General features: G+C 45.1%; 1 protein-coding gene across 3 annotated transcripts in view; it reads right to left on the bottom strand.

Moving 5' to 3' along the window:
- The window catches only part of vwa8 (von Willebrand factor A domain containing 8), a 91,335-nt gene that overhangs the window by 27,727 nt on the left and 41,908 nt on the right, over nt 1-21,700 (bottom strand). For all 3 annotated transcript variants that reach the window (XM_020461632.2, XM_031805605.1, XM_031805606.1), the window contains exons 26-37: nt 19,444-19,595; nt 15,709-15,817; nt 14,712-14,850; nt 14,339-14,526; nt 13,313-13,435; nt 13,007-13,071; nt 12,793-12,918; nt 9,988-10,097; nt 9,500-9,651; nt 8,151-8,355; nt 7,936-8,017; nt 5,576-5,780 (exon numbers count right to left, since the gene is read on the bottom strand). In XM_020461632.2, coding sequence (XP_020317221.2) covers nt 5,576-5,780; nt 7,936-8,017; nt 8,151-8,355; nt 9,500-9,651; nt 9,988-10,097; nt 12,793-12,918; nt 13,007-13,071; nt 13,313-13,435; nt 14,339-14,526; nt 14,712-14,850; nt 15,709-15,817; nt 19,444-19,595 — 1,656 coding nt within the window. The remainder of the gene's footprint in view (nt 1-5,575; nt 5,781-7,935; nt 8,018-8,150; nt 8,356-9,499; nt 9,652-9,987; nt 10,098-12,792; nt 12,919-13,006; nt 13,072-13,312; nt 13,436-14,338; nt 14,527-14,711; nt 14,851-15,708; nt 15,818-19,443; nt 19,596-21,700) is intronic.

The following is a 21,700-nucleotide window of genomic DNA, read 5'->3' as shown; positions in this document are numbered from 1 at the left end:
CACTGCGGCGTGGTTGGACATGGGCAGCAGACGCTTCAGAGAACACATACACACAATAGGGCCATTATGAGGTCATAGTGAGCTGTCATTTATAGATCAGGCAAAGAGGTCAATGGAACTCGACCAAAACAATGGAAATGCCATGGAAACGCGTGGGGGAAAGATGCCCAATCTCCTCAGTGCCCCCTAGGAAAATGTTCCCAAATTTTGGCTATTGTTTATTTTACATTTTACGCTTGGATAAAATAGTTTTTAAAATAGTTTTTATCCAGAGCGACTTACAGTAGCAATTAGGGTTAAGTGCCTTGCTCAAGGGCACCTCGGCAGATTGCTTATTGGTATATTTCATACTATGTTGAGGTAAAAATCTGAGTATAACGCTTGTATGGATTTCAACCCCAACACATGTTCATTCATGTCATCACCAATCAACTGCATTACAGTTAAAAACAACTTTGACTAGCACCACCGATTTCTATATGCTAGCTATGCTACCAGTTTATACAAACGGGAGTTAGCATTTAACAGACTACTTTTAAACCTGAAAAGGGGCCATTTCTAAACGCCGTGCAGTGAAAACAGCCAAATATACCCAGACACGCCAAAAAACACAGACTCAGACGCAGGTTCAACAAACATTAATGACATCATACTAGCTCAAACCTACATGCTCCCACAGTATCCATACCCATCTCGTTTGTTCTCGTAATAAAAAGTATCTCATTGTTCATCCTTTGGATATTTCTAGGGCTTGAAATACCTTATGCCCCACGTTCTGTGTTCCATTGACCTCTTTACCGCATCTATCTCTCCTCCATCAATGAAAAACAGCAGTGCTCTACCCTAATTAAACACTGTTTATCAGTGTGTGTGTGTGTGTGTGTGTGTGTGTGTGTGTGTGTCTGTGTGTGTGTGTGTGTCTGTGTGCGCATGTATCTGTCTCTTGGGCGCCTATACATCAAAGCTGTGGAATATCAGCCTTTGTCCTCATAGCAACTAGCAGCCACTGACGTGGCGGCCATCCATTGACAACTGTAGTCAATTCATAGAATCTCTTATACAGTATTATCGGTGTCTGATCATGTTACTTCACTTCCTTTCCCCTTTTAGTTAGCCTTGTTCAAACGGCCGTTTGAACCTGAGCTGGTAGCTATAGAGTTCCACAGCTTTGTGGTCATTGGACAGATATTGTCATTGTGACCGGAGAGGGTTAGAGGTCAGATTTGTCGCTCTAATCCAGGACGTCCTGATCCTGGTCTGTAGAGACACAGGGCTCACATTCACTCCACACTCACTCTCTGTGTGTGTGTGTGTGTGTGTGTGTGTGTGTGTGTGTGTGTGTGTGTGTGTGTGTGTGTGTGTGTGTGTGTGTTTCGGCCAGAAACATTTGATAGTGTGTGTGAATGTGTGTGTAGCCATGTTATAGAGAGATGTGTTTGAGGAAGCACAGGGGAAGAAAGTGTTCATGTGTGTAGACAGATAAAATACCTCTCAGCCATGTTACAGATGTTACAGAGAAACAGCCATGTTACAGAGAAACAGCCATGTTACAGAGAAACAGCCATGTTACAGAGAAACAGCCATGTTACAGAGAAACAGCCATGTTACAGAGAAACAGCCATGTTACAGATGTTACAGAGAAACAGCCATGTTACAGAGAAACAGCCATGTTACAGAGAAACAGCCATGTTACAGAGAAACAGCCATGTTACAGAGAAACAGCCATGTTACAGATGTTACAGAGAAACAGCCATGTTACAGATGTTACAGAGAAACAGCCATGTTACAGAGAAACAGCCATGTTACAGAGAAACAGCCATGTTATAGAGAGATGTGTTTGAGGAAGCACAGGGGAAGAAAGTGTTCATGTGTGTAGACAGATAAAATACCTCTCAGCCATGTTACAGATGTTACAGAGAAACCGCCATGTTACAGAGAAACAGCCATGTTACAGAGAAACAGCCATGTTACAGATGTTACAGAGAAACAGCCATGTTACAGATGTTACAGAGAAACAGCCATGTTACAGATGTTACAGAGAAACAGCCATGTTACAGATGTTACAGAGAAACAGCCATGTTACAGAGAAACAGCCATGTTACAGAGAAACAGCCATGTTACAGAGAAACAGCCATGTTACAGATGTTACAGAGAAACAGCCATGTTACAGAGAAACAGCCATGTTACAGAGAAACAGCCATGTTACAGAGAAACAGCCATGTTACAGATGTTACAGAGAAACAGCCATGTTACAGATGTTACAGAGAAACAGCCATGTTACAGAGAAACAGCCATGTTACAGATGTTACAGAGAAACAGCCATGTTACAGAGAAACAGCCATGTTACAGAGAAACAGCCATGTTACAGAGAAACAGCCATGTTACAGATGTTACAGAGAAACAGCCATGTTACAGAGAAACAGCCATGTTACAGAGAAACAGCCATGTTACAGAGAAACAGCCATGTTACAGAGAAACAGCCATGTTACAGAGAAACAGCCATGTTACAGATGTTACAGAGAAACAGCCATGTTACAGAGAAACAGCCATGTTACAGAGAAACAGCCATGTTACAGATAAACAGCCATGTTACAGAGAAACAGCCATGTTACAGAGAAACAGCCATGTTACAGAGAAACAGCCATGTTACAGATGTTACAGAGAAACAGCCATGTTACAGAGAAACAGCCATGTTACAGAGAAACAGCCATGTTACAGATGTTACAGCCATGTTACAGATGTTACAGCCATGTTACAGATGTTACAGCCATGTTACAGAGAAACAGCCATGTTACAGATGTTACAGAGAAACAGCCATGTTACAGAGAAACAGCCATGTTACAGATGTTACAGAGAAACAGCCATGTTACAGAGAAACAGCCATGTTACAGAGAAACAGCCATGTTACAGAGAAACAGCCATGTTACAGAGAAACAGCCATGTTACAGAGAAACAGCCATGTTACAGATAAACAGCCATGTTACAGATAAACAGCCATGTTACAGATGTTACAGAGAAACAGCCATGTTACAGATAAACAGCCATGTTACAGAGAAACAGCCATGTTACAGATAAACAGCCATGTTACAGATAAACAGCCATGTTACTGATGTTACAGAGAAACAGCCATGTTACAGATGTTACAGAGAAACAGCCATGTTACAGAGAAACAGCCATGTTACAGAGAAACAGCCATGTTACAGAGAAACAGCCATGTTACAGAGAAACAGCCATGTTACAGAGAAACAGCCATGTTACAGATGTTACAGAGAAACAGCCATGTTACAGAGAAACAGCCATGTATGAGGAGGCCTGCTGTTTGCAGACGGCATAGTGAGCCTCAAGTATAGTGAGGCTGCATGTGTGTGTGCAATTTCAGAAGGCTTAGTGAGTCAGTGTGTGTAGGTATGTGTGTGAGGGTTTTCAGGGGGCTTATTGGTAGTGTGAGTGTGATTGTGTGTGTGAAGGTAAGCTTACAGTGTTTGCAGAGAGAGAGAGAGAGCATAGGAAGAGAGTGTGTTTGAAGGGCCATGTTGCGTGTGCTCAAGGTGACCATCAAAGAACACCCATAGATGGAGGAATCGAGCCTGAGAGAGGGGCTCTCACTTGTGCTTGTGTCTCTGTGTGTGTGTGTGTACCTGTGACCTGAGAGAAACTCTATCTATTTCGATTGCATTAGCAAACATAAGTCTGGACTAGTGCTCTTCATTCCCGGTCATTAATTCATCAGGTGTTCGATTGTGCATTCACTCTAGCCTTCAAGACCATATGATGAGGTTTCCACTTTTGGTACGATCCAATTGTACAAAAAGTATTTGACTTGTCTTTGACTCAAGTCTATGACATAACCATGTCATACACACTGCACAGTACTTGAAACTGTGTCCCTGACAATACTAACCACCCAAGCCAGGTCAACTCCATTACATCACACAATGACCCCTAGCTAGGGTCAACTACATCACACAATGATCCCTAGCTAGGGTCAACTACATCACACAATGACCCCTAGCTAGGGTCAACTCCATCACATCACACAATGACCCCTAGCTAGGGTCAACTCCATTACATCACACAATGACCCCTAGCTAGGGTCAACTCCAATACATCACACAATGACCCCTAGCTAGGGTCAACTCCAATACATCACACAATGACCCCTAGCTAGGGTCAACTACATCACACAATGACCCCTAGCTGGGGTCAACTCCATTACATCACACAATGACCCCTAGCTAGGGTCAACTCCATCACATCACACAATGACCCCTAGCTAGGGTCAACTCCAATACATCACACAATGACCCCTAGCTAGGGTCAACTCCAATACATCACATAATGACCCCTAGCTAGGGTCAACTCCATTACATCACACAATGACCCCTAGCTAGGGTCAACTCCATCACATCACACAATGACCCCTAGCTAGGGTCAACTCCATCACATCCCACAATGACCCCTAGCTAGGGTCAACTCCAATACATCACACAATGACCCCTAGCTAGGGTCAACTCCATCACATCACACAATGACCCCTAGCTAGGGTCAACTCCATCACATCACACAATGATCCCTAGCTAGGGTCAACTACATCACACAATGACCCCTAGCTGGGGTCAACTCCATTACGTCACACAATGACCCCTAGCTAGGGTCAACTCCATCACATCACACAATGACCCCTAGCTAGGGTCAACTCCATCACATCACACAATGACCCCTAGCTAGAATCAACTCCATTACATCCCACAATGACCCCTAGCTAGGGTCAACCCCATTACATCAGTGCTACAATTATACTTAACATACTTCACATTATACCCATTAACAAAGAAAGACCAGTGATGACCTGTCTCTCATTCACAAAGACTACAACTGGAGGAATGTGAGAGAGAAAGTAGACATTTTCCTCAGGGCTCTCTAACTAGTGTTCCACACAGCGTTGCAGACTCCAGGACTGTTTGTGGTTCAGCAACACAATTAAGAACACCTGCTCTTTCCATGATATAGACTGACAAGGTGAATCCAGGTGAAAGCTATGATCCCTTATTGATGTCACTTGTTAAATCCACTTCAATCAATGTAGATGAAGGGGAGGAGACAGGTTAAAGAAGGATGTTTAAGCCTTGAGACATGGATTGTGTACGTGTGCCATTCAGATGGTGAATGGGAAAGACGAAAGATTGAAGTGGGTAGTAGGTATCAGGCACACCGTGTCAAGAACTGCAACGCTGCTGGGTTTTTCACACTCAACAATTTCAAGAATGGACCACCACCCAAAGGACATCCAGCCAACTTGACACAACTGTGGGAAGCATTGGAGTCAACATGGGCCCGATGAATTGAGGCTGTACACTCAGTGTATAAGGTGAATATTTGTGACACAACATTGCCTCATGATGGTGACAATAGGGACTACAGGATGTAGTTTTCAGAACTTTGAAGGACACAGGTACAGGCTACTACTGCACATTTAACAGGATCTGTACAATCTTAAAGTCAACTCTAGTCATTATATTTCTATATATCTACAAATTCAGAACATTTAACCTCACTAAACCATTCCCGGTCCTACCTGTATGGGCCTGCCGTCCTCTGAGCCAATCATGGTCCTCCATTCCAGCAGGGAGCGCTGCAGGTTCTCCAATCCAGTCTCCCAGAGCCGCACATACCCGCCCATATCCACCGTGACCACACCCCCCGAACCCAGACCGGCCAATAGCACGTCAGAGTCGGACACCTTCGAAATCCACGATGTGTAAGGAGAGACACTAAGAGACCTGTCAATCAGATGAAACAATCAATTAGAGAGAGGGTGCGAGACAACGAACCAATCCAATGAGTGTTCTAGTAAACCAATCAGAGGATGGAGTTTTCAGACACAGTATTCTTTAATATTTCAACTACTCCCAATCCCAAATCCACTCTAGCCCCTAGACACTTGTGTAGATCAGAAGGGATTGGATAGGTATACTCTGTGAAAGTGACGGCCACTTCCTCTTTACTTCCTTATGTTTCCCATATACAGCACTGTTTTGAACTGGCTTCACAATTATATAATTAAATTCATTAAATTACTTACGCGGTCATTGAAGATATATACAATTATTTTAGTTTTTGAAGTTTTTAGTATTTTTTTTCACTTGAAGAACATTGCGCTCATTTTTTTTAAATACAAAAGTTTAAAAACAACAAGGCTGAGGGGCAGTCACTTCCTGGTTACTTAGCAACACACATAGCTCAACCTCTGACAGAGTAAGTGGAACTCTCACCATATTGCTTATACTTATCCAATCCTTTCAGATCCACATACAGTACCTTTGGAAAGCATTCAGATCCCTAGACTTTTTCCACATTTTGCTACATTACAACCCTATTCTAAAATGGATTAAATAATCACAAATCTTCAGCAATCTACACACAATATCCCATAATGACAAAGCAAAAACAGGTTATGAGAAATCTTTGCAAATGTATAAAAAATATATATATATTATTATTTACACAAGTATTCAGACCCTTTGCTATGAGACTCGAAATTGAGCTCAGGTGCATCCTGTTTCAATTGATCACCCTTGAGATATTTCTACAACTTGATTGGAGTCCACCTGAAGCAAATTAAATTTATTCGATATGATTTAGAAAAGCACAAACCTGTCTATATAAGGGCCCACAGTTGACAGTGCATGTCAGAGCAAAAACCAAGCCATGAGGTCGAAGGAATTGTCCGTAGAGCTCCGAGACAAGATTGTGTCGAGGCTCAGATCTGGGGAAGGGTACCATAACATTTCTGCAGCACTGAACGTCCCCAAGAACAGAGTGGATTCCATAATTCTTAAATGAAAGAAGTTTGGAACCACTAAGACTCTTCCTAGAGCTGGGCACCCGGCCAAACTGAGCAATCGGGGGAGAAGGGCCTTGGTCAGGGAGGTGCCCAAGAACCCGATGGTCACTCTGACAGAGCTCTAGAGTTCCTAGTTGAAAACGGTAGAACCTTCCAGAAGGACAACCATTTCTGCAGCACTCCACCAATCAGGCCTTTATGGTAGACTGGCCAGACGGAAGCCACTCCTCAGTAAATGGCACATGACAGCCCGCTTGGAGTTTGCCAAAAGGCACTTAAAGACTCTCAGACCATGAGAAACAAGATTCTCTGGTCTGATGAAACCAAGATTCAACTCTTTGACCTGAATACAAAGTGTCACGTCTGGAGGAAACCTGGCACCATCCCTAAGGTGAAGCATGGTGGTGGCAGTATCATGCTGTGGGGATGTTTTTCAGAGGCAGGAACTGGGAGACTAATCAGAATTGAGGCAAAGATGAACAGAGCAAAGTACAGAGATATACTTGATGAAAACCTGCTCCAGAGCGCTCAGTCTGGACAACAGGACAACGATCCTAAGCACACAGCCAAGACAATGCAGGTGTGGCTTCAGGACAAGTCTCTGAATGTCCTTGAGTGGCCCAGCCAGAGCCCGGACTTGAACCCAATCGAACATCTCCGGTGAGACCTGAAAATAGCTGTGCAGCAAAGCTCCCCATCCAACCTGAAAGAGCTTGAGAGGATCTGCAGAGAAGAATGGAAGAAACTCCCCAAATACAGGTGTGCCAAGCTTGTAGCGTCATACCCAAGAAGACTTGAGGCTGTAATTCCTGCCAAAGGTGCTTCAACAAAGTACTGAGTGAAGGGTCTGAATACTTATATAAATGTGATAAAAAAAAATAAAAAAATGCTAAACATTTTTGCAAACACACTTTGTCATTATGGGGCATTGCGTGTAGATTTAATTCATTTTAGAATAAAGCTGTAACCTAACAAAATGTGGAAAAAGTCAAGGGGTCTGAATACTTTTCAAAGGCACTGTACGTGTATAGGAAGGTAGAGGCTATGTGTGGGTGGATTTGGGTTAGTGTGCTATCAGAGTCCAGATATACCTTGGGACAGGAATATACTTCAGCTTCTTAGAGTTCAGGTCAGTCACCTCCAGGTAGGCAGCGGTCATCGGGGGTGTGACGTCTGTGTGACACACACGTACAAACACCCACACACAAACAAACAAATTATTGAGTATCCCAGGTTAAGGGTATGAATCAGACTCGGTTGTCTCTACACCAAAGGCAGCTATGCCATTGTACAGTGAGGCTCTGACCTGGGGGGAAGATATCTTTCAGGGGCACCTGTCCAGGTGGTAGGGCCCGGACCACCTGATTGGCCGACAGCAGACTGACACAGTTGGTCCGTTTGGCCACGCTGGACTTCAGCCCGCCCCGGGAGAACATTTGGCCTCCTGAGTCCCCGCCCCTCATCTCTGATAGGTCCACGTCCCTCTTAAAGCTGTACACCTCATTAGGAGACTACAGTGCAGGGAGAGAGAAACAACAAAGCGATTCTAACTTCACACCTCTAATCAAAAGTCATGACATCTTTTATTAAAAGGAATTACAGTTGAAGTCGGAAGTTTACATAGACCTTAGCCAAATACATTTAAACTCAGTTTTTCACAATTCCTTTTATTTAATCCCCATAAAAATGTCCTATCTTAGGTCAGTTAGGATCACCACTTTATTTTAAGAATGTGAAATGTCAGAATAATAGTAGAGAGAATGATTTATTTCGGGTTTTATTTCTTTCATCACATTCCCAGTGGGTCAGAAGTTTACATACACTCAATTAGTATTTGGTAGCATTGCCTTTAAATTGTTTAACTTGGGTCAAATGTTTTGGGTAGCCTTCCACAAGCTTCCCACAATAAGTTGGGTGAATTTTGGTCCATTCCTTCTGACAGAGCTGGTGTAACTGAGTCAGGTTTGTAGGCCTACTTGCTCGCACACACTTTTTCAGTTGTGCCCACAAATTTTCTATGGGATTGAGGTCAGGGCTTTGTGATGGCCACTACAATACCTTGACTTTGTTGTCCTTAAGCCATTTTGCCACAACTTTGGAAGTATGCTTGGGGTCGTTGTCCATTTAGAAGACCTATTTGCAACCAAGCTTTAACTTCCTGACTGATGTCTTGAGATGTTGCTTCAATATATCCACATAATTTCTTTCCTCGTGATGCCATCTATTTTGTGAAGTGCACCAGTCCCTCCGGCAGCAAAGCACCCCCACAACATGATGCTGCCACCCCCGTGCTTCACGGTTGGGATGGTGTACTTTGGTTTGCAAGCCTCCCCCTTTTTCCTCCAAACATAACGATGGTCATTATGGCCAAACAGTTCTATTTTTGTTTCATCAGACTAGAGGACATTTCTCCAAAAAATACGATCTTTGTCCCCATGTGCAGTTGCAAACCGTAGTCTTGCTTTTTTATGGCGGTTTTGGAGCAGTGGCTTCTTCCTTGCTGAGCGGCCTTTCAGGTTATGTCGATATAGGACTCATTTTGCTGTGGATATAGATACTTTTGTACCTCTCTAACCAAAAGTCAAGATATTTCTCATCAAAAAGTCTTGGTAGCTATAATAAAAACGAATTGATCATTATACGCTGGTCTCTCACCATGAGGTCAGGGAAGCCCACTATGATGCGTGCGTAGGAGGAGGTGTCAGAGAGGAGTCGGTTGGGAGAGACTATCTTCTGACCCAGGGCTGCACTCAGGTTCTCATTAGGCAGCTGGTCACTACCCACTGTCTGGGGTACACACATCTCATCTGAGAGACAGAGGGGGGAGAGAGAGGGAGGAAGAAAGAGAGGGGGACAGACAGAGAGAGGGAGAGGGGAGAAAGAGGGGGCAGGGGGGAGAAAGAGAGAGGAAATGAGGGAAGCAGAGAGAGAGGAGAGGAGGGAGAGAGGTAGGGAGAAGGAGGGAGACAGAGATATAGATTTATATGGGCAGGTGGGGGTAGATGGGGAAAGAAAGGGAGAGGTAAGAGCGAGGGAGAGAGATGGGGAGGAGAAAGAAGGTTGAGGACGGGTATGGACTTAGTGTCAGGGACATTAAATGACTCATGTCCTCACCTTATATGTTGAGTGTTCTGTTGTGTTACCTGAGCTGGCTCCATGGCCGGTGCTGACGCCGTCCTCACTGACGCTGTGTAGCTGACACACCCCAGAGTCTTCTGCTCCCATATGCATTGGTTTGGTCAGCAGGAACTTCCTGTAAACAAAAATACCCCCCGGATCCCACCCCCTCAATGAATGAGGATAGAAGAAGAGCAGAGGAGAAGAGAAGAAATGAGAAGAGAAAAGAAAAGATGAAAAGAGGAAAGAAGAGAGGTGAATGAGGGAGCAAAGCAGAGTAAAGGAGAGGAGCAGAGTAAAGGAGAGGAGCAGAGTATAGGAGAGGAGCAGAGTAAAGGAGAGGAGCAGAGTAAAGGAGGGGAGCAGAGTAAAGGAGAGGAGCAGAGTAAAGGAGAGGAGCAGAGTAAAGGAGAGGAGCAGAGTAAAGGAGAGGAGCAGAGTAAAGGAGGGGAGCAGAGTAAAGGAGATGAGCAGAGCAGAGTAAATGAGGGGAGCAGAGCAGAGTAAAGGAGAGGAGCAGAGTAAAAGAGATGAGCAGAGCAGTGTAAAGGAGGGGAGCAGAGCAGAGTAAAGGAGAGGAGCAGAGTAAAGGAGAGGAGCAGAGCAGTGTAAAGGAGAGGAGCAGAGTAAAGGAGAGAAGCAGAGTAAAGGAGAGGAGCAGAGCAGTGTAAAGGAGGGGAGCAGAGCAGAGTAAAGGAGAGGAGCAGAGTAAAGGAGAGGAGCAGAGTAAAGGAGATGAGCAGAGCAGTGTAAAGGAGGGGAGCAGAGCAGAGTAAATGAGGGGAGCAGAGCAGAGTAAAGGAGAGGAGCAGAGTAAAGAGATGAGCAGAGCAGTGTAAAGGAGGGGAGCAGAACAGAGTAAATGAGGGGAGCAGAGCAGAGTAAAGGAGAGGAGCAGAGTAAAAGAGGGGTGCAGAGCAGAGTAAAGGAGAGGAGCAGAGTAAAGGAGGGGAGCAGAGCAGAGTAAAGGAGGGGAGCAGAGTAAAGGAGGGGAGCAGAGTAAAGGAGAGGAGCAGAGTAAAGGAGAGGAGCAGAGTAAAGGAGAGGAGCAGAGTAAAGGAGAGAAGCAGAGTAAAGGAGATGAGCAGAGCAGTGTAAAGGAGGGGAGCAGAGCAGAGTAAAGGAGAGGAGCAGAGTAAAGGAGAGGAGCAGAGTAAAGGAGAGGAGCAGAGTAAAGGAGATGAGCAGAGCAGTGTAAAGGAGGGGAGCAGAGCAGAGTAAATGAAGGGAGCAGAGCAGAGTAAAGGAGAGGAGCAGAGTAAAAGAGGGGTGCAGAGCAGAGTAAAGGAGAGGAGCAGAGTAAAGGAGGGGAGCAGAGCAGAGTAAAGGAGGGGAGCAGAGCAGAGTAAAGGAGAGGAGCAGAGCAGAGTAAAGGAGAGGAGCAGAGTAAGGGAGAGGAGCAGAGCAGTGTAAAGGAGGGGAGCAGAGCAGAGTAAAGGAGGGGAGCAGAGCAGAGTAAAGGAGAGGAGCAGAGTAAGGGAGAGGAGCAGAGCAGTGTAAAGGAGGGGAGCAGAGTAAAGGAGGGGAGCAGTGCAGAGTAAAGGAGAGGAGCAGAGCAGAGCAGAGTAAAGGAGAGGAGCAGAGTAAAGGAGAGGAGCAGAGTAAAGGAGGGGAGCAGAGTAAAGGAGAGGAGCAGAGTAAAGGAGAGGAGCAGAGTAAAGGAGGGGAGCAGAGTAAAGGAGAGGAGCAGAGTAAAGGAGAGGAGCAGAGTAAAGGAGGGGAGGGGAGCAGAGTAAAGGAGAGGAGCAGAGTAAAGGAGAGGAGCAGAGTAAAGGAGAGGAGCAGAGTAAAGAAGGGGAGCAGAGTAAAGAAGGGGAGCAGAGTAAAGGAGAGGAGCAGAGTAAAGGAGGGGAGCAGAGTAAAGGAGGGGAGGGGAGCAGAGTAAAGGAGAGGAGCAGAGTAAAGGAGAGGAGCAGAGTAAAGGAGAGGAGCAGAGTAAAGGAGAGGAGCAGAGTAAAGGAGAGAAGCAGAGTAAAGGAGATGAGCAGAGCAGTGTAAAGGAGGGGAGCAGAGCAGAGTAAAGGAGAGGAGCAGAGTAAAGGAGAGGAGCAGAGTAAAGGAGAGGAGCAGAGCAGTGTAAAGGAGGGGAGCAGAGCAGAGTAAAGGAGAGGAGCAGAGTAAAGGAGAGGAGCAGAGTAAAGGAGATGAGCAGAGCAGTGTAAAGGAGGGGAGCAGAGCAGAGTAAATGAGGGGAGCAGAGCAGAGTAAAGGAGAGGAGCAGAGTAAAAGAGGGGTGCAGAGCAGAGTAAAGGAGCAGAGCAGAGTAAAGGAGGGGAGCAGAGCAGAGTAAAGGAGAGGAGCAGAGTAAGGGAGAGGAGCAGAGCAGTGTAAAGGAGGGGAGCAGAGCAGAGTAAAGGAGAGGAGCAGAGTAAGGGAGAGGAGCAGAGCAGTGTAAAAGGAGGGGAGCAGAGCAGAGTAAAGGAGGGGAGCAGTGCAGAGTAAAGGAGAGGAGCAGAGCAGAGTAAAGGAGAGGAGCAGAGTAAAGGAGGGGAGCAGAGTAAAGGAGAGGAGCAGAGTAAAGGAGGGGAGCAGAGTAAAGGAGGGGAGGGGAGCAGAGTAAAGGAGAGGAGCAGAGTAAAGGAGAGGAGCAGAGTAAAGGAGAGGAGCAGAGTAAAGAAGGGGAGCAGAGTAAAGGAGAGGAGCAGAGTAAAGGAGGGGAGCAGAGTAAAGGAGGGGAGGGGAGCAGAGTAAAGGAGAGGAGCAGAGTAAAGGAGAGGAGCAGAGTAAAGGAGAGGAGCAGAGTAAAGGAGAGGAGCAGAGTAAAGGAGAGGAGCAGAGTAAAGAAGGGGAGCAGAGTAAAGGAGAGGAGAGGCGAGTAGAGGATTAATTACTTGTTGGTGTTGCTCTCCACCAGTAGCCAGCGATCCTCTGCCACCAGAAATACCTTGCTGAGGTTGATGGGGAGGGAGATGGTGTGAACCCGGCCCTCCAGCACATCCAGCACATCCAACTGGTTACTACAGCAACACAGGAGGGACACACTTCACTTTACAGTTTCCAAAAAGCAAAGGGGAAGGAGGTAGAGTAGCAATGAGCTGAGCTTACCCGCCCTCCTTGTAGAACAGGAGCCAGTTCTTGTAGGCAAACTCCCGGCACATCTTATGACCTCCCTAATAAAGAACATTCTGGATTACGTAGTGTACAGTACACAGGTGACAACCTGTTTTGGTGTCTCGAGTCATTGTTCTGTTAAAGAGATATTCACAAAAAAAACGTCTACGCATGTATGACATACTGTATCCTGTGTATGTGGCATATTATGTCTGACTTTGAATTTGTTGTACAAGTGGTAGAAAGGTGGTAGAAAGGAAGTGGTCAGATTGCCGAATGGAGTTTCAGTGGGTATGAGACCTGTGCCTCCTTGCTGCTGCTCCACCATTTGGAAGCTATAGGGGCGGGCTGTTCTGGCTCCTGTGACAGAATGAGTCTCCTCACCGCTCCTGTTAATACGTCTAGATGTAATACTGTGTTACTCTGTGAGAGAGAGAGAGAGAGAGAGAGAACTTGGTTAGAAAGAGCAGTTGCGGGAGAATCAGGCCACAGTGATCTGCAGGACTAAGTTGTGTTATGCAGGTAGGCTACATCTGGAAGGACCAAGGATTTTGTCTGTTCCACATGGGGAACTGTGGCGAGCGGTCTCCTCTTGACAGACATTAAAGCACCATAGATTCATTCCTCCCTTCACACCCCAGTCACCAGGGGGCGCCACTATCCAGTGTTAATCTTCCACGACAGTGAGTGGTCACTGTGCATGCGTGTCTGCGTGCGTGTAAGTGTCTCGCTCAGCTAAGCCACGGCTTTTATTCATGACTCACACAGGCTACATTTTCAGTTAACTTCTTAAGGGGAAAGCCAAGAGGCAGGGGAATAGCAATCCCAGGACTATCCCTCCCTCCACCATACTGTAATAGCTTCCTTATGGCCTAGCTCTTTGAACTCAGAGATATATATATATATATATATATACGTATAGAAACCAACTGTCACTCTTTGAGTGTTGGTGCTGGAGTGTGTGTGTGTGTGTGTGTATGTGCGCACGTGTGTGTGTTCTGGCTAGCTGACCGTGTTCCATTAAAAACATTTCTTTCTCGTTTTATTTTTTTTTCTCCCCTGAGAGAGCCATGACCTCTGCATAACCTCCGTTATGATATCTGGAGTTCCATTTGTTTGGACAGGAGAAATGACATACTATCACTCACTCACTTTCTCTCTCTCTTTCTGTTTTCCTGTCCTCCACCCAAAACAAAGGCTATTTCTTCCCCCCTAATACGGCAAAGCTGTATAATCGTTTGGGTCATGAAAGAGGGCACGGCGTGTGCCTACGTATCCGTTTTCAGCCATCTCTCAGAGTCTGGAGCTATAGGAGGTCTCCCCTACCTGTTCCTCATGTAGCACCACCTGTCCCTCCAGTGGGCTGCCCAGGGCAGCGACAGTCACAAAGGGCTGCCAGACTCCACTGATGGTCCTGGGGAAGACATCATACAGCTCCATACACTGGACTGTGTCCCCGCTCTCCTTCATGGCAAACAGGCACACCGGGTTACACGTAGCCATGTAGATCGCATCTGAAACAGGAAGTTAGTGTGCTAGTGTGTGGAGGAGGTGGGGGCTGTTGTGTACTCTTGTTCTCTCGTTGCGTGCAGACACACTGGGTTACATGTAGCCACACAGTTTGCGATGTGTGTGTGTGTGTGTGTGTGTGTGAGGTGTGTTTAAATGCAAGCGTGTGGCGTGTGTATGGATCTCCTACCGTTGTTGGTGGTGATGTCACAGATGATGTTGACCTCGCTCATAGGGATCTGCCAGGTAGCTTTCTCTTCGGTGAAGCTCAGAGCTCTGGACTCCTGCCTCTCACAGGGATAGCCCTGCACACGTAGAAACACTGGCCCCTACAAACACAGTGCACAAAGTCAAGGACACAAATTGAAACCTCGTCTAGAAACCTCTAGCCCCTATGCACTTCATAAACTGTGTGTGTGTTAGTACCTTTAAAATGTGTGTGTGTGTGTTAGTATCTTTAAAATGTGTGTGTGTGTGTTAGTACCTTTAAAATGTGTGTGTGTGTTAGTACCTTTAAAATGTGTGTGTGTGTTAGTATCTTTAAAATGTGTGTGTGTGTTAGTACCTTTAAAATGTGTGTGTGTGTTAGTACCTTTAAAATGTGTGTGTGTGTTAGTACCTTTAAAATGTCTGTGTGTGTTAGTATCTTTAAAATGTGTTTGTGTGTGTGTGTGTGTTAGTACCTTTAAAATGTGTGTGTGTGTTAGTACCTTTAAAATGTGTGTGTGTGTTAGTACCTTTAAAATGTCTGTGTGTGTTAGTATCTTTAAAATGTGTGTGTGTGTGTTAGTACCTTTAAAATGTGTGTGTGTGTTAGTACCTTTAAAATGTCTGTGTGTGTTAGTATCTTTAAAATGTGTGTGTGTGTGTTAGTACCTTTAAAATGTGTGTGTGTGTTAGTACCTTTAAAATGTGTGTGTGTGTTAGTACCTTTAAAATGTCTGTGTGTGTTAGTATCTTTAAAATGTGTGTGTGTGTGTGTTAGTACCTTTAAAATGTGTGTGTGTGTTAGTACCTTTAAAATGTGTGTGTGTGTTAGTACCTTTAAAATGTGTGTGTGTGTTAGTACCTTTAAAATGTGTGTGTGTGTGTGTTAGTATCTTTAAAATGTGTGTGTGTGTTAGTACCTTTAAAATGTGTGTGTGTGTGTGTTAATATCTTTAAAATGTGTGTGTGTGTGTTAGTACCTTTATATCGATAGGGTGCGTCTCTGTAGGGCAGAGCAGTTTGCGCCGGGCGTTCCCCTCCTGGTTGGTGGTCCAGTAGCCAGACATCCTGACCTCTGGGAGGGGAAGCCTAGGAGGGAGGGGGAAGAGGTCACAGGTCATTACCATGACAACCACACACAGCACTATCAGAAAGGTGTGAAGGACTCTCAATGAAGGACTCTCATCTCAATGAAGCCCTATTCCCTAAAGTACAAATAAGGCTCTAGGACTGACTAAAACTAAGTGCACTACATGTATACAGGGTAAGTGTAGTATCGTATGGGATTAAATTGACCCCTTTTTCTCCCCAAGTTCATGGTTTCCAATTGGTAGTTAGAGTCTTGTCTCATTGCTGCAACTCCCGTACGGACTTGGGAGAGGCGAAGGTCGAGAGCCGTGCGTCCTCCGAAACACAACCCAACCAGCCGCACTGCTTCTTGACACAATCCCCACTTAACCCGGAAGCCATCCGCACCAACGTGTCAGAGGAAACACCGTACACCTGGCGACCGTGTCAGCGTGCACTGTGCCCGGCCCGCCACAGCAGTCACTAGTGCGAGATGGGACAAGGACATCCCTGCCGGCCAAACTATCCCCTAACCCAGACGACACTGGGCCAATTGTGCGCCGCCCCATGGGTCTCCCAGTCGCTGCCGGCTGCGACAGAGCCCAAACCCAGAATCTCTAGCGGCACAGCTAGTACTGCGATGCATTGCCTTAGACCACTGCGCCAATCGTGAGGACATATCGTATGGGATTTGAGTAAAAAGATACGGGGGTGCATCTCAGTCAAACGTTCATCGTCTTCTCTCCCTCATCTGCACTAATCTGAAAATACAGACTAGGGGATATCAATAAGTTGTGCGTTTTGTGTGGTCTGTGAATAAATAGCATTTTGTGTGGTCTGTGTATAAAGACTGTGTCTGATGTGTCTGTCCAGATCTTCTATGGAAACCCACACTTTCCCATGACTCACTGCTGGGTTTAGGCCACGGCGTAATAGGACGCAAGTGGGATGTAAGATACACAATATACCAAACCACCAGGAACTGTCCAACTCTATAGAAATCACCCTAAAAATAGAAATTCTGAAGGCATTATACAACGTGTCTAGTAACCGCTTGTCCCAATTTGGACTGCTCGAGTTCACAGAGTAGAGATATTTACTTGATACAACTGGGCAAAAAGGATTGTGGAAGGTTATTCCGTGTATTGGCTAAATCCCATTTTAGATTGCGACCAAAGCATTTCTATTTAATAAATATGGGGAATTGAATACGACAATGCGGTACACACCAGGGTTGGGCTCAATAACATTTTGGAATTGACTCCCACTCAACTTATTAATATAAATTGGAATTGAATTAGCCCCACCCCACAGGATGCAGCATTTGAATGATAGGAAGTAGAATTGAATTAGCCCCACCCCACAGGATGCAGCATTTGAATGATAGGAAGTAGAATTGAATTAGCCCCACCCCACAGGATGCAGCATTTGAATGATAGGAAGTAGAATTGAATTAGCCCCACCCCACAGGATGCAGCATTTGAATGATAGGAAGTAGAATTGAATTAGCCCCACCCCACAGGATGCAGCATTTGAATGATAGGAAGTAGAATTGAATTAGCCCCACCCCACAGGATGCAGCATTTGAATGATAGGAAGTAGAATTGAATTAGCCCCACCCCACAGGATGCAGCATTTGAATGATAGGAAGTAGAATTGAATTAGCCCCACCCCACAGGATGCAGCATTTGAATGATAGGAAGTAGAATTGAATTAGCCCCACCCCACAGGATGCAGCATTTGAATGATAGGAAGTAGAATTGAATTAGCCCCACCCCACAGGATGCAGCATTTGAATGATAGGAAGTAGAATTGAATTAGCCCCACCCCACAGGATGCAGCATTTGAATGATAGGAAGTAGAATTGAATTAGCCCCACCCCACAGGATGCAGCATTTGAATGATAGGAAGTAGAATTGAATTAGCCCCACCCCACAGGATGCAGCATTTGAATGATAGGAAGTAGAATTGAATTAGCCCCACCCCACAGGATGCAGCATTTGAATGATAGGAAGTAGAATTGAATTAGCCCCACCCCACAGGATGCAGCATTTGAATGATAGGAAGTAGAATTGAATTCAGTGCAATTCAAAGAAATTTCACTCAGTCATAGAACATTGAATCGGACAGGTCACTTCCAGATACCAAAGAATACATCACTTTTCTCTGGGAACAATGTTAATTCACTCTTTGAAACTTGGTGCTTAGAATGGGAGAGGCGCCTATTATACTTCCACCAACCATTTCATTTGTTTGGCTTCTTTTTGAAGAACTCAGGGTCAACTTGAGTGTTAAACTAATGCATTCTGGAAAGTGTATGAATGAATGAAATATAATAACTTTGAATATTTGCAAACAGGTTTTGTTTCCCTAGATCATTCATTTTAGGAGTTTGTCCTGAAAATCAATTGTTTCAACAATATTTTAAATGCATGTCTATAACAACATGTTTGATGTTTTACAATATGTATATTTGTATAGACTACAACTAAAATAGAACGAGGCACTTGAATTTCATTTAATTTCACCAACTTCAATGATATTTCATTTAATTCGAATTGCAATTCTATATACTGTTGTTTACTTCAATTAAATGTCAATTACAATTCAATAATTGAATATGAATTTAGATGCATTCTCAATTCAATTCTGAATTGAATCCAACCCTGGTACACATGCCTGTTTGGTGTTACGTTGCCATGCCTGGAATCAGGTTGCCGTACAGTACCAGTAGACAGCCTTAGTAATAGCACATCTAACCTAGTCTATTAAACACAATCATATCATACCAATCTAGACTCATAAAGACTCGTCATGGAAGGAAAATACTTGTTTCTTCCCTGTTTGGCCCTCAAGATTGTTCTACTTGAGGATTATAAAAGACAACTTCACAAAAACAGGGTTTATAATGAAAAACAGGAGGCAGAAGAAACAAATATTTTCCTTTATTCAAATCTATACATTCATGATGAGATGGAATATAATCTTAAATGAATCCTTACCTGCCTTTCTAATGAAACGAGGAAATACTTCACTTAATCGGAATAGAGGAGTATTGAGATGGTAAAACATCATACATTCAAACCTAAAACATTTGAATATATAAAAAAGGCTAAGCAACACACACACACAACTGTACAACCGTGTAGGTAGATGCATAACAGTACATACATACTGTATAACTAAGCATCAACGGTGGCCAGTAGTGAGTGGTTATGCTTGCGAGGCACAGTAGACAGTTACTAATCTACGATAGCAGACTCGTGTGTAGGGAAAAGTAAAGGAACTATCCATGCTATCCTCATTCCTGGGGGAGGTACACTGTCAGTACATGGTCATGTCTGACATGTACTGTTTAATCTTATTAAACAGCTAACAGCAAGTGGCTTGTCCAATTAGTGTCTTTTTAGTGGCCTGTTGAACAAGCCTCACCGTAGCCCCTCTCTAGCAAGGCACACTGATTGTGTCACAGTCAGAGTTATTTGACCACGACTCGACGCCCATCTCATGTGACCGTACACACTTCTTTCTGTCCTCTCTCCCTCTTTCTATGTATCTGTTCTGGGCTCAGGGTGCCAGTGTATGCTAGAGGCCAGGGTGTGTGTGTGTGTGTGTTGGTGATTCTCCCGTGGTCACGGTGGTCTTACTCCTTGGCCAGGTGGACGCTGCTGGGCTTGGCTCCGATGGGAATGCCGTGCTTGTGCAGCGCTTCGATCAGTACCTCCCGCGTGTCCTTGTTGTACGAGTCAAAGTCAAAGACGTTCCGAACCACGTTGGCCAAACCCTCATCTGGGAATCTCTGTATGGTGAGTGACAGGGGGGAGAGAAAGAAGGGGGAGCGCAATGGAGAGAGAACGAGAGTAAACACCCAGCAGTAGTGTAAGTGTAACCAGCAGGGTCAGTGTGAGGACAATACACAGCTCATCCCTCTCTTCCTACCTCCCTACTTTCCCGGCTAACTATCCCTACACTAACTTCACTCTCTGTGTTGCCATGGGGATGTGCTCCTCTCTGCCCCGATGATTAATGATACGAGAGGTAAAAATAGAAGCATGTCATATGCAGCAGCCGTCTGGATGAGGGAGATGGTTAGTCAATGTAAACATACTGTGATGTACCAAAAGAGTCTCTCTGAGTGTTCTACTCCCCCCCCCACCACTCCACGCACCAGAACACTGGACAAGCTTGGCCTATACGGTGAGTTCTGAAAGTATTCAGACCCCTTCACCTTTTCCACATTTTGTTACCTTACAGCCATACTCTAAAATGGATTACATTTTTTAAAATTGTCCTCAACAACCTATACACGATACCCCATAATGACAAAGCGAAAACAGATTTTTTTAAATTGTTGCAAACGTATTAAGAATAAAAAACCAGAAATACCTTATTTACTTAAGTATTCAGACTCTTTACTATGAGACTTGAAATTGAGCTCAGGTGCATCCTGTTTCCATTGATCATCCTTGAGATGTTTCTACAACTTGATTGGAGTCCACCTGTGGCAAAATCAATTGATTGGACATGATTTGGAAAGGCACGCATCTGTCTATATAAGATCCCACAGTTGACAGTAAATGTCAGAGCAAAAACCAAGCCATGAGGTGGAAGGAATTGTCCGTAGAGCTCCGAGACAGGATTGTGTTGAGGCACAGATCTGGGGAAGGGTACCAAAACATTTCTGTATTATTGAAGGTCAAAGAACACAGAGGCCTCCATCATTATCATATGGAAACAGTTTGGAACCACCAAGACTCTATGAAGAGCTGGGAGAAGGGCCTTAGGAGGTGTTTGCCAAAAGGCACCTAAAGGAAACTCAGACCATGAGAAACAAGATTCTCTGGTCTGATTAAACCTAGATTAAACTCTTCGGCCTGAATGCCAAGCGTCACGTCTGGAGGAAACCTGTAACAATCCCTACGGTGAAGCATGGTGGTTTTGTTTTTCAGTGGTGATGTTTTTCAGTGGCAGGGACTGGTAGACTAGTCAGGATCGAGGCAAAGATGAACGGAGCAAAGCACAGAGAGACCCTTGATGAAAACCTGATCCAGAGAGCTCAGGTCTTCAGACTGGGTCGAAGGTTCACCCTCTAACAGGACAACGACCCTAAGCACACAGCCAAGAGAACGCAGGAGTGGCTTCGGGACAAGTCTCTGAATGTCCTTGAGTGGCCCAGCCAGAGCCCGGACTTGAACCAGATTGAACATCTCTGGAAAGACCTGAAAATATCTGTGCAGCAACGCTCCCCATCCAACCTGACAGAGCTTGAGAGGATCTGCAGAGAACAATGGGAGAAACTCCCCAAATACAGGTGTGCCAAGCTTGTAGCGTCATACCCAATGGTGCTTCAACAAAGTACTGAGTAAAGGGTCTGATTACTTATGTAAATTAGATATTTCAGTAAAAAAAAAAAAAGGGGTATTGTGTGTAGAAAGAGAAATGTTCTTTGTTAATCAATTTTAGAATAAGGCTGTAATGTGACAAAATGTGGAAAAAGTCAAGGGGTCTGAATACTTTCTGTATACAGTATATGTCTCTTTAGGATACGCATGTTTCTCTCCAGGCTGAGGTCATGGAAGTGGGAGTTATCTGGCGGGAGGTAACATGGTCACTCAGACACAAGGACACCCTTAGGACATTCCCCCATGAATTAACATTATTAACTCTTCATAAAAGAACCCTGACCCAGGGCCTCCCTGGGTCAGCTGCCGCGACCGGGAGGTCCGTGGGGGGAACGCACAATTGGCCCAGCGTCGTCCGGGTTAGGGAGGGCTTGGCCGGTAGGGATATCCTTGACTCATCGCGAACCAGCGACCCCTGCGGCGGGCCGGGCGCAGGGCGCTCTAACCAAGGTTGCCAGGTGCACTGTGTTTCCTCCGACACATTGGTGCGGCTGGCTTCCGG

Source organism: Oncorhynchus kisutch, linkage group LG26, assembly GCF_002021735.2.
Source record: "Oncorhynchus kisutch isolate 150728-3 linkage group LG26, Okis_V2, whole genome shotgun sequence".
NCBI classification, from domain to species: Eukaryota; Metazoa; Chordata; class Actinopteri; order Salmoniformes; family Salmonidae; genus Oncorhynchus; species Oncorhynchus kisutch.
The sequence above is the reverse complement of the archived record's forward strand: the minus strand, read 5'-3'. Positions and strand labels throughout refer to the sequence as shown.